Source organism: Grampus griseus (genome assembly GCF_964374135.1).
Source record: "Grampus griseus genome assembly, chromosome: 8".
NCBI classification, from domain to species: Eukaryota; Metazoa; Chordata; class Mammalia; order Artiodactyla; family Delphinidae; genus Grampus; species Grampus griseus.
Window position 1 is genome coordinate 69,768,876 of NC_139002.1, and position 11,648 is coordinate 69,780,523.

Genomic DNA, 11,648 nt, shown 5'->3' on the forward strand with positions numbered 1-11,648 from the left:
TTCCAGGGTGTTGACACTTGGGCCTGGAAGACGTGACAGCACCGCCTACCTCACTGGGTCAGGCGGATCCTGCATCCCAGGCAGCCAAGCCTTTTCTGTGGGTATCTTTTTAGGAGCCAGGTCTGCTTATTTCAGACTGGAAAACTGGGGAGATTATCAGTACTGCAGTATTTAGCAAAACCTGGTAATCTTAAGAATCTCCGTTAAAGAATTGACCCATCAATATAAAAAGAAAATAATCTCACTATCCTTTTTTTACTCATCTATTCTTTTGTCCTATGTTATGAGGTATTTTTACATGTGATCCCTTATGAATTGTAACTGCACAATATTTAGGCAACCTGAGTTAATTACATATCTTTTCACAGCTTTCTGGTCGTTCCCAACTGGTTACTTCTTGGCACTCACAGAAGACTCTCTGGTCTACAGTTGCCCAGGGATAGTGATTGCCTACTTGGAAATTTCTATTTGCTGTTTCTGTTTCTATTCCTGTTTTGTATTGGGTAGTTCCTTGCAACACAGGACCTACTGGGCATGGGACTCTTTTTAACAGCTGCTTTTTGTGATTGAGCAGTGGCAAGAGTGTTATGGTCCTCATTAGCTTAAGGCTTATTCACACTGCAGGTGTTTTTTTTTTTTTTTTACATCTTTATTGGAGTATAATTGCTTTACAATGGTGTGTTAGTTTCTACTTTATAACAAAGTGAAGCAGTTATACATATGTTCCCATATCTCTTGCGTCTCCCTCCCTCCCACCCTCCCTATCCCACCCCTCTAGGTGATCACAGTGTACCGAGCTGATCTCCCTGTGCTATGCGGCTGCTTCCCACTAGCTATCTATTTTACGTTTGGTAGTGTATATATGTCCATGCCACTCTCTCACTTTGTCACTGCAGGTGTTTTTTAAATGTCCACCATGTAGTGCTATCCAAAGCAATGGAGATAATATGTGAAAAGAGCAACAAAGTCCCTACCCTCCTAGAACTTACATTCTTGTGAGGGAGGAGGAATAAACACATAAAATAATTTTAGACAGTCATTAGCAGACGAAAATAAAAGTGTGTTATAGAGAATGCTTGGGCATGGGGAAATCCTTTAGCGGGTGAGAGATGTCAAGAAAAGTCTCTTTAAGAAGATGACATTTGAGCTTAGATCAAATGATAAGGAGTTATATTAGTTTTCTACTGCTGCTGTAACAAATTACTACAGTGCCTTAAAACCACAAATTTGTTATCTTATAGATTTTGTGCTCAGAAGTCCAAAGTGGGACTTACTGGGTTAAAAGCTAGGTGTTGGTATAGCTGCATTCCTTCTAGAGGCTCTAGAGGAGAATCAGTTTCCTGGACTTTTCCGAATTTTAGGGGCTACCCACGTTCCTTAACTCATATTCCCTTATCTTCATCTTCAAAAGTAGCAACATTTCACATTGGATCTCACTGACTCTTCTGTCCCGCTCTCTGCCTGCCTTCTGCCTGCCCCTTCTACTTAGAAGGACACTTGTGATTACATTGGGCCTACCTGGATAATCCAGGATTATCTCCCCACCTCAAAGTCAGCTGTTTAGCAACCTTAGTTCCATTTTATTGCTCCATGCTGTGAAACCTAACATACTCTGTTTCTGGGAATTAGGATGTGAACATATTGGAGGTGAGAGGTGGGGGCAGGGGCGACCATGGGGAGATATGGGGGAAAATATTCCAAAGAGGGAATAGCGAGAGTAAAGGCCTCCATGTACTAAGCAAGCCTTGTCCTCTGGGAGTGTTTCCAGTCTCTCACTTTCTATATCTCTGATGCAAATACACTGGATCGGAAGCCAGGCAGTGAGTTAACCTTAAGATTTGCTGTTTAACTGTTTTGAGCTCACTATCTGGTATATGGACATCTCCAGTGTCCTGTACGTTTCACAGGATCTCCAGCCACGGAATATCTACCTACTGCCTATCACAAATGCCTAATATATTACCTTTAGGGATTCCTTTAAACTCTTATTAATCAAGAATCTTCTAGTAAAATGGAAAAATAATATTATAGATGATCATTGCTAAACTTAGTCCTCAATGTCTAACCAAAGGTCAGTGGAGATGGCCTAGGATGGATATTGGCGTTGCAGCTGGAGCACAGTGATGCCGAGGCACTAGGAGTGGAGTGATAGCACCTACTGGGTGTCTGAGGTCACCCCTGCCTGCCTTCCCCAACATCATTCAGCTTGCATTGTCTGGCTGGCCACAGCTGTTACGCAGTATGGTACTCGGTTCAAGAGTGGCCCCTTTCCATTATTTATTTTCAAAAACGATTAATTTCCATTTCAAAAATATCCTCCCATTCACTTAAGGTAAGGAGCATTTCTCCTTTGGCATTCTCCCCCTGCCTACGTTAGCGGAGGAGGGCTGTAGCCTTGACAGCAGCCTGACTCACTAACGGCACCGATGAGATGCCTCATCTCCACCTCCACTGCCCCTTGGGGACAGTGTGTGTAGGAGGTCTTCACGACTCACTAAAAGTCTCTCAGAACACAGATCCTTCCCTGTCATCATTTTCATCATTTATGTTCTCTCAGCGCTCAGCAAAGAGAAGTAGCTCTCTTTGTTCCCCCTCCCTGCATTTGCTCCTAGAGTGATAGAAAACAACCAATATTATGTTTGTCTGTGGACTTTATCAGGACAGGGATGTTTGGTAGAATAGGAAATGAAGTATTTTGCTGTTTCATGGTAGAGAGCCCATCTTCAGTATGCAGGGCTGAATGGGTGCCTGGAGAAATGTGAAAACCCTGTACATGGCTCTGATATTTCTGTGTGCAGACAGGTAATGGTTTCAACAGAAAGTCTATGCTCCAGTGAGAGCCTCTTTCTTGAGCTTTGGGAGCCTCCCTCCAGGACGCATTCTGAGGGCTGCATGCCGTTCCTGGATGGCTGCTCCCCTGGCCTGAGCCCTGGGTGCTCTCCCAACCCCCCACCCCAGCACACAGCGATGCAATCAGCAATCAGCACAAGGTGCCTCCGTGGCACATTTCATTATGTCACTCACAGTTGCATTTCATCAGAATGGAAGGGAATGAGAGTCAAGGAAGTGCCTAGCCGAGCCATATTGAAGCCCGAGGCAAAAGAAAAAAATCAACAATACTGATGTTGGCTCATTAAAAATTTGATATCTTGTTCATCATGGATTTTTTCGCATTAATTTTGAATTTAAAGTGTTACATTAGAATATTATCTTGATTACTAAGCATTTTGGTGTCCCCTTATTTTGCTCCCAAGGTGAATGCCTCACATGCCTCACCGGAGCCCCAGCTTTGAGATGTAGGGTACATAACTGATGATTTTGATGACAAAGTGGTATGTAGGAACTGGGTTTGTGCACTTGGATTTTCCTGACGCTCCTAGGAGCCAGGTACTGAGGTGAAGCTGGTGGAGCGTGGCACCTCTGCATGGGATTTGAGGAGCCTTATGAAAGTCTCCCTTTGACCACTACAAAAAAGTCCCCACCTTGCCTGAAGTTCAATCTTTATCATTTAATTTATATGAGTTAAACATTCCCCCAAAGAGGCTAAGTTGGAAAATGTAAACCCTGATGGCAGCAAAGTGATAGAAAGTTCCTAAAACTGCACTTACACGTGAATGTGTTTATTCCAGCATTTTCTTAGAGGCAGGACAGAATGGGAGGCGTGATGACACTGATTTGCTGGAGTTGTTGGCATGGTCATGTTGAAGGTGTTAGGTGTGGGGACTTAAGAAAGGGGTACAGAAAGAAAATAGAGGTTTTCAATGAGAAACTTCTTTCCCTTCACAATTTTCCAAAGGCTGCAGACAGATCACACTTCTCCCAGGAGTCATTCCTGCCGTTTCCTGGGGATGCTCAGCCAACCACCCTCTGCCACTGCCTCTCCTCCAGCACCCTACTGGTCCATCGCCTAATCTTGACATCTTTTGTTTCTTTTCTTGTATTTAAAGAGATTAGAAGTCTAAAGTGGATGAACACTTAGTCACCATCTTGTTGAAGACCCTCTTCCAAACGTGGTATCTGAGACTCAGTGGAAATGTAATTCTCTGTCCAGGGTCACACAAGGCAGCACCAGTGGAACCAGAAGTCTGGGCTCTGGACTTGCCACATGTTTCTTCAGTCATTCATCACAGAATTACTGAACACCTACTAGACTAGATGCTGGAGATGTAATGGTGAGCAAAACCAGTCATGGTCCCCACTTTCCTGGGATTTACAGTCTACTGGGGGATGTGTACATAAATAATCACAAATAGATATATCATTACAAATAGTTAAGTTTTCTACCGGTATCAGTGTTATACCATTTTGATGGAAATGTAGAAACCATGCTACATTTGGGCATCTTTGCCCTTCTCTCTCTTTAAATATTGGATTGGCCAAAAAGTTCATTCGGGTTTTTCTGTAATGTGAAATGCCTGAACGAACTTTTTGGCCAACCCTAAATATAGTTTTTGGTGTTTCCCCTATATGCGTTGCATACCATGTCAGATGGTGTAATAATTTTTGCTTCAACCATCAATTTTGCCCATTCTGATGTTTTTTTTCCTGAAGTTCCAGACTTTCTTCTTTTGTTTCCTTCTCTGATTAGAGAACGTCCTTAAGCCATTTTTAAAAAATTATTTCTTATTGGAGTATAGTTGCCTTACAATGTTGTGTTGGTTTCTGCTGTACAACCAAGTGAAGCAGCTATACGTATACATATACCTTGAGCCATTTTTAAGAGTAGATTTACTGGCACAGATTTCTTAGTTTTCCTTCATTTGAGAATGTTTTTATTTCCCCTTTCATTTCTGAAGGATATTATCTCCAGATATGCAATTCACAGTTGACAGTTTTTTCTCTCAATTAAAAAAAATAGTTAAGTTTTCTGATGTAAAGAAACAGTTTTATAAGCCTGTATAACACAGGAGATGGGATCAGTGTTGGAGGTCAGAAATTGCTGCCTGGAGCACAGAACTAGCTTATACCCAGGGACTTGTCTTCTCCACAGTCATGTTGACTGCAAGGTTTACTGTTCTTCTCAAGCAACTGGACTTCTATGGGACTTTGAGCACCAAGTAGGAAGAGAAGGGAAAGTGGATGTGACAAATCCATTCTTTAAGTTGTGAATATCGCTCAGAGAGCCACTTCAGTCCTAATTTGAAGCCTTTTTACTCTTGCTCTGCAAACGATTTTGATAAACATTCTTATACTGTGCTTCTAAAAAGGGTAACTTTGAAGAAGCAAAGTAAACAGCAGGTTAAATTGAACATGCTCATTAAAGAACATTAAAGTTATTTTAAGAAGATTCTAACTTAAGTGTGCAGGGGAAATGTGTGGTGTATTTTTGGAAGATTTGGCTAAGTTTTGTTTTTTTTTTTTAAATCAAGAGTTTGGTTGCCATTTAGTAAACATTGTCAGGGCTTCTCTGGTGGTCCAATGGTTAAGACTCTGTGCTTCCACTGCAGGGGGCACGGGTTCGATCCCTGGTTGGGGAACAAAGATCCCACATGCCGTGAGGTGCGGCCAAAATAAATAAATAAATAAATAAACAAAAATAAATAAATAAACAAAAGCTTATTTAAAAAGCATTGTCAGATATGTTATCACTAAAAGATCTCACAATCAAAAAACTTATAAGGACAAAACATGTCTGTGAAAACTAAGTTAGTTTGAATCCATGATGGATGTAATACCCCTTGGCAAGGTTGGCTGACAGGGTCCTGATTTGCTACCAGATAAGCCAATGAGACATGAGTTACATTTATTGAACACGGAATCAAATATTAAAAAGATGCACACTAGATAACTACAATGATTTTATTCTGCATTGAGCTTTAGTTTATTTCAAGGAAAAGAGTGTTTTCAATATCAAGAAGCATGTGTATATATGTGTCTTCCATGCTATTTTTTCTGCAAGTTGCTTTCACTGCAAATTAGAGAAGTAGAGTTCAGCTGCTAACATGTATCTACTATAGTTGCCTTCAAGTTATATGGGGAAACTGAGGCTCAGAGAGGGTCTGGCCCATGGTGACATAGTTAGCAGAGGACAAACACAATATTTGAACCCAACTCTATGCTCTGAATCCAGATGTACATAACATTGTAAGGAATACTTCCAAAGGGTAGAGTCTTGCCTTTCAAACTCAAAAACTAGAAGATCACAATTATAACTTCAGGGAACAGCGTTTTAAGTGAAGAGGTTCTATATTTCCTGGCAGATGATCTTAGTGTCACCAGGAGACACTGGAAAAATAAAAATAAACCCAAGTTAGAGGGATTTCAGTTATTGAGACTCTCTGTTCTATATCCAGCCACTACAGATTTTTTTATGATACATGCCCAGGGAGGGTTAGAGTGTGACCCGCACCCCTGCAATAATACCCAGCCACCAGCCATGCCATTCAAAGTACTAGGGCGGTCACCTTCCTGGAGTCATTTCACTCTTCAGGGCTGCAGGTCCCTGTGGTGGTGGCCAAAGGCTTTGGAGCCCACGTTGGTGGGCATGTAGTTCCTCTTAATCATGCTCCCAGATCTGCTCAGCCAGCCCGCCATCTTATGGGTCACGCAAGTGGCAGTGTTGCACGAACTCTTCTGGGCAGTGATGCTGATTTGTAGGATGGAGAAAATGAGAAGGCCTGTCAGTGAGAGGTTGAGGGCAGATGCTGCCCTATGGGATCATCAGTGGAAAATTACTACTCTGAGAGGCACCAGTGAACCTTAAATGTTTCTGCTAAATACAATCATCACAGCAGAAAATCAAAGGGTTTTAGGGAAAATGCCACAATCACTCCCTGTAGACATTTTCAGGGGTGTCAGAAGACCAAAGATGTCTCCGGGTTAATGTTCTTGGAACACAGAACTGTAACAGCCAATCTTTCATGTGTAAATTAAACACCAACCAAGGCTTATGAGATGAGAGAGAGATTTATGGCACTGTACCCAATCTCATTCTTAAGTATACCCCTTCCTGGTAAGCTGGGGGAAGGGTAAGCCATGTTCTGGGAGGGGTGCAGAGATTTACCTGAAGCTCTCTTCCTCATGCTCCAGCTCACTGGCCTTCATCTGCACATAATACTTCACCATTGCAGCCAGTAGGAGGCGCGATTCCTCCTCAGTGAGTGTAGCAGGTACAAAGCCACTTTCCAAGGCCGACCTAGGGAAGGGAAGGAAGCCCAACTCATGCTCTGAGCCCCTGCCTACCCGCACACCGCAGGATAAGCAGCCAGCTTTCTTGGTTTCTGGGGCTTCCACTGAGGATGTGGCCAATCCAATTCTCTCTCTCTTTTTAATTTCTTTTTTTAAGGTTTTAAAAATAACATTTATTTCTTAAAGGTTAACATGTGCAGGGCTTCCCTGGTGGCGCAGAGGTTGAGAGTCCGCCTGCCGATGCAGGGGACACGGGTTCGTGCCCTGGTCCGGGAAGATCCCACATGCCGCGGAGCGGCTAGGCCCGTGAGCCATGGCCGCTGAGCCTGCGCATCCGGAGCCTGTGCTCGGCAACGGGAGAGGCCACAACAGTGAGAAAAAGTTAAAATGTGCATAATAAGAAACCAAAAAACACAAGAAACAAAAAACAAAGTCATCCATCATCACAAGCAGTATACTGATGTGTCCTTCTAGATCTCATTTGTGTATTTACACAATTAAGCATCCATTTTTATGTAATTAAGATCATACAGTTATGTATCATGCTTGTTCACACATCATTTCAAAGTCCCAAAGCTATGAGTATTTTGATAACCAAGAATACACTACACCAACTCAATCTGGAAGGAGAAAAATGTAATCCTGCCTTTCTTGGTGACAAAAATTTCAGAAAAGACAAAAATGGCAACAGGCCTCTAGACAAAGATATTGGCAAAGTTATGATTAAAATACTACATTCCCTTAATGTTCAATTAAAAATGAGACATAAAGCAACAGAGTACACAAAGTATAATGCTTTTAAGAGGATTCATTATCCAATCTAAACTATTAAAGTGTTAGCAAGGAGGTATGTTTCCATTGAATTACTTAACAATATATTCCTATAGTACAGCCAAGAGATGCACACACATCAATGGTTATCATCAAAATATAAATGTGAACATGTCCACATACATCCCTCCCTTTATACTTCCTTCTGCCCCTCTGCTGCCAACCTAATGAACACGTCCTGACATACATTTCTCAGAGACGGTTTAACAATTCCATGTCCAAGATGCTGCATTTTCATGAATTATAACAAACATATTTACAAGTTGGTTAATTCACTAGCTCTACTTTTTACCATATATTGTCACTTCAGGACATCTAAAAAAGCCTAGATGTTGCAAAATAATGAATGAACCTTGTCTATAATAAACATTGGTACTTCACAAAAATGCACATATAGACCTATGGTTATAACCTAAAATTGTTTTCTATACGGAGATATTAGCCAAGAGCCCTTTCCCTTCACCCTTCCTCTTACCCCTTCTCCAGCATTTCAATGACTAAGTACAAGACTACATCTAGCTCCAAGATGTGGATTAACATAGACACTCCCAGAAGATACAGCCCTTCCTAAAAACCAACAAAAGGGCATTTATTAAGGGATTATTTTACTACTCTATTTTTAATATACTTTGGGCATTAGGACTTTCTTATTCTTTAATACACAGCAATATTAACTAAAACACACAAATAGAACAAGGGTTAGACAATCTGAACTTGTCTAAAGACTCATGGGCACAGATCCCTTCTCTGCACTTCCTTCCCTGTCCCCTCTTCCCTCCCCGACTACCCAATGAACAGTCAGCCTACTCTCCAAGACTCAAGTTTAACAATTCCACTCCCCAAATATAACCATTCCTATGAATTAACAGAAAAAAATATGTAAAATGTGTTACTTTAACTCTCTACTTTCAACATATGTTGTGCACTTTTACACATCTAGAAAGACTAGATGATTCAAATAAGGATTTCAGTTTGTCCACTATCTATACACATAGTAGCAATGAATAAACTGCACACAAAGGCTTTAATCTCAAAGTGTCTTCTAAACAGGAAAACTCTGGCCTAGAACCCTTCCCCTTTTCATCTCTATCAACCCAGCCCAGTTCTCAATGGACAGGGCATGAGGCATGTATCCATCCAAAAATGCCACTTCACCAGGATTTAGGTTCTGGTGTGACCTAAAAGAAGTAGTTTGCTCCAAGTGGATTATATAGACTTGTGAAAGGTGATGGTTAGATTTTCAAGAATTTTATGAGCTTAGTGTAAATACAGCCATTATTAAAAATTAAATGATAATGATTTGAATCTGAAAATGATTTCAGTTTAATGTAATCTGAATAAAGGTGAGAAATTAGATGAAAACATCACATAGATATAATAACAAACTTATTGGGAAAGTAATTAGCAGATTAGGATGCAATTCATTGATCAAATTATGGTAAAAGTAGTAAATAGGTTTGCTAAAGATAGAAATGTTTGGTAACAATCAACAAAAGCATGCTGTGAGGTTCAATGAGTTACAGTATATGAAATTTACAAGGAGTATCCTGTATCTTATGTGTGTTTGTAAACTGTGTGATACACATCTTTGTATCACAAAAAATTTATGATAAACTTATATACATGTTTACATTCATACATTACCCGCCCCCCCATAAGAGCCAGATTCAGCACAGCACAACTTAGAACACAGAATTATAAGACTGGGAGTTGGGAGTGCTCCTGGCAGGGCTGTCTCACCTGAATGGCGCTGAGTGCAGCACACCTGCCTGGTACAAGACCAGGATGCTGAGGACCAGGAAGGGGGGGAACTTCCAGAAGACCATGACGACTCTCTGCAAGGGAAGAATAACATCAGCACCTGGAGAATAACAATTTCCATGAGCCCACAGACCCAGGCTCTGCTCCTGCCTCTGCCCCTAACTCCCTTGCCTTCTGGTTTCATGCTAGTCATGTCACTCCAATTCACCATCATTTCCTGCTCAGCAAAATGGACTGCTGGAAAATCCAGTAAGGCTGCGGCATGCTTGGTTTAGCAAAGAAACCTAGTGGGACAACTGGGTGAGGAGGTCTTAGTCTATAGCGCCCGCCCCATCACTCCACTCACTCTCACATACAACCTGTTGGCCAGGTCTCCTGGAGGACAGAGTCCGAGTACCTGTCACCACAGCTTTTCCCACTGTGCAACCCAGAGCTGTCCTCCTGGTGCCGGGCTTTTGCACATACATGGAGGGGGGAGGGGATTACCGAGGACAAATTTCTGCCGTTGGAATCCCTGAGAAACTGAAGAACCACATTCCACTGCTCAGCTGCTCCACACTTTGGTAGAGAGTGCCCTGTAAGAATCAAGCTGGAAGGGTCTCAAATTGGAACCAAGGACTTAAACTGGGAAAAAAGTTCCCAGAACCCACAACGGGGGCTTGCGTTTAAAGGCTGCCTGCCCCTCAGTCACTGCACCTATTTGGCTCCCGCTTGCGCTGGCCCAGGTTCTGAAGCATTTCCCGCGGTCCGCTAGGCACAAGACGTGATCCGTGAGAGCACCATCTGCACAAAACTATTCCTGCGTCCAGATCTGCTTGCAGTGCCAGGGGAGCTCCAGCATCCCAAACTGACCTAAGCACGTGTGCTTCGGGAAAGGAAACTGGAGCCCGCCTCAGCGCGGGGAGAGTGAAGCAGGGAGTGCGTGAACTGAGACTATCCAGTGTTACCTGTGGAAGACGCCTGAGATGCATTGCAGAGTAATGCAGGTTGTGTGAAATGACCTAGACAGAAGTGGACAGAGCCTTTGAGACTGGAAGAGATCAGCTAAGAAAAAGTAATGGAGAGAGAGAAGGAAGAGAGGGGAGAGAGAGAAAAACAGAATCCCAGCTAAGCAGGAATCTCCAGGCTTACCTGGCAGCAGGAGCCAGGTGGCTTGGAGCAGAGGAGGGAGCAGTGGCAGTAGCTTTGGCTTCAGGCGATGGCACGGTGGCAGAAGTGGCAGTGACACTCGAGCTGGGCAGTGCGTCTGATGCCTCCCAACACCAGCAGCTGCTCTTATTCCCGCTGCTCTGGGTCTGGGGTGGTCCAGGAGCTCTGGGCAACCAATGAGGGGAAGGATCTGAGCCCCAGAAGGATTGTGTCATCACTTGGCGTCCAGAAGCTGGAGCATCCAGAAGGACCACCCCACTTGCATTTGCATTGAGGTCATTGATGGCGGGGGCGGGAGAGGGACGTTGGGGGGTTGGTGAGGACCAACGAAAAACACAGGAAAAGTGAGTAGGAATTTGAGGACAGTTTAACGTCATGGTTAACTTCACCTGTTCGGTTTCGCGGGTTTTGAACACGCACGTGTCCCACTCCATCCCCAGCTGTGCGATCTTGTCGGGCAGAGTCCAGCATTACAAGGAACGCTGTCTCCCCTAGGTCTGACCGCAGACCTCCGTGCAAGTGCAGCTTCGAGGGTTAATGCATAGTAGAGTTGATGATTCTGTGCCCAAGCAGGGGGTCTGATTCAGGCAGCTGGGATCACGCACAGGAGGGCAGGGCTTGTGGGTATCAGACACAGAGGATCAAGAACTTTGTCACACTGGAACTCTGCTGCAGTTGTGCCTTTTCCAGGTGGAAACATCGTGGGCTAGTAACTTCTAGTGCGTCAGTATACTTATCTATGAAATGGGGATCATATTCTCATCTTGAAGGAATGTTAT

The 11,648-nt window shown here is 43.1% G+C and overlaps 1 protein-coding gene across 1 annotated transcript; it reads right to left on the reverse strand.

Annotated features, from left to right (window-relative positions):
• Positions 1-6,426: 6,426 nt before the first annotated feature.
• On the reverse strand, positions 6,427-9,785 carry LOC309826119 (calcitonin receptor-stimulating peptide 2-like; the record flags this gene model as incomplete). The annotated part of the gene is made up of 3 exons (XM_082660098.1): positions 6,427-6,586; positions 7,004-7,135; positions 9,700-9,785. 3 exons carry the CDS (start codon positions 9,783-9,785, stop codon positions 6,427-6,429), a joined length of 378 nt encoding a protein of 125 aa, XP_082516224.1.
• Positions 9,786-11,648: the final 1,863 nt, after the last annotated feature.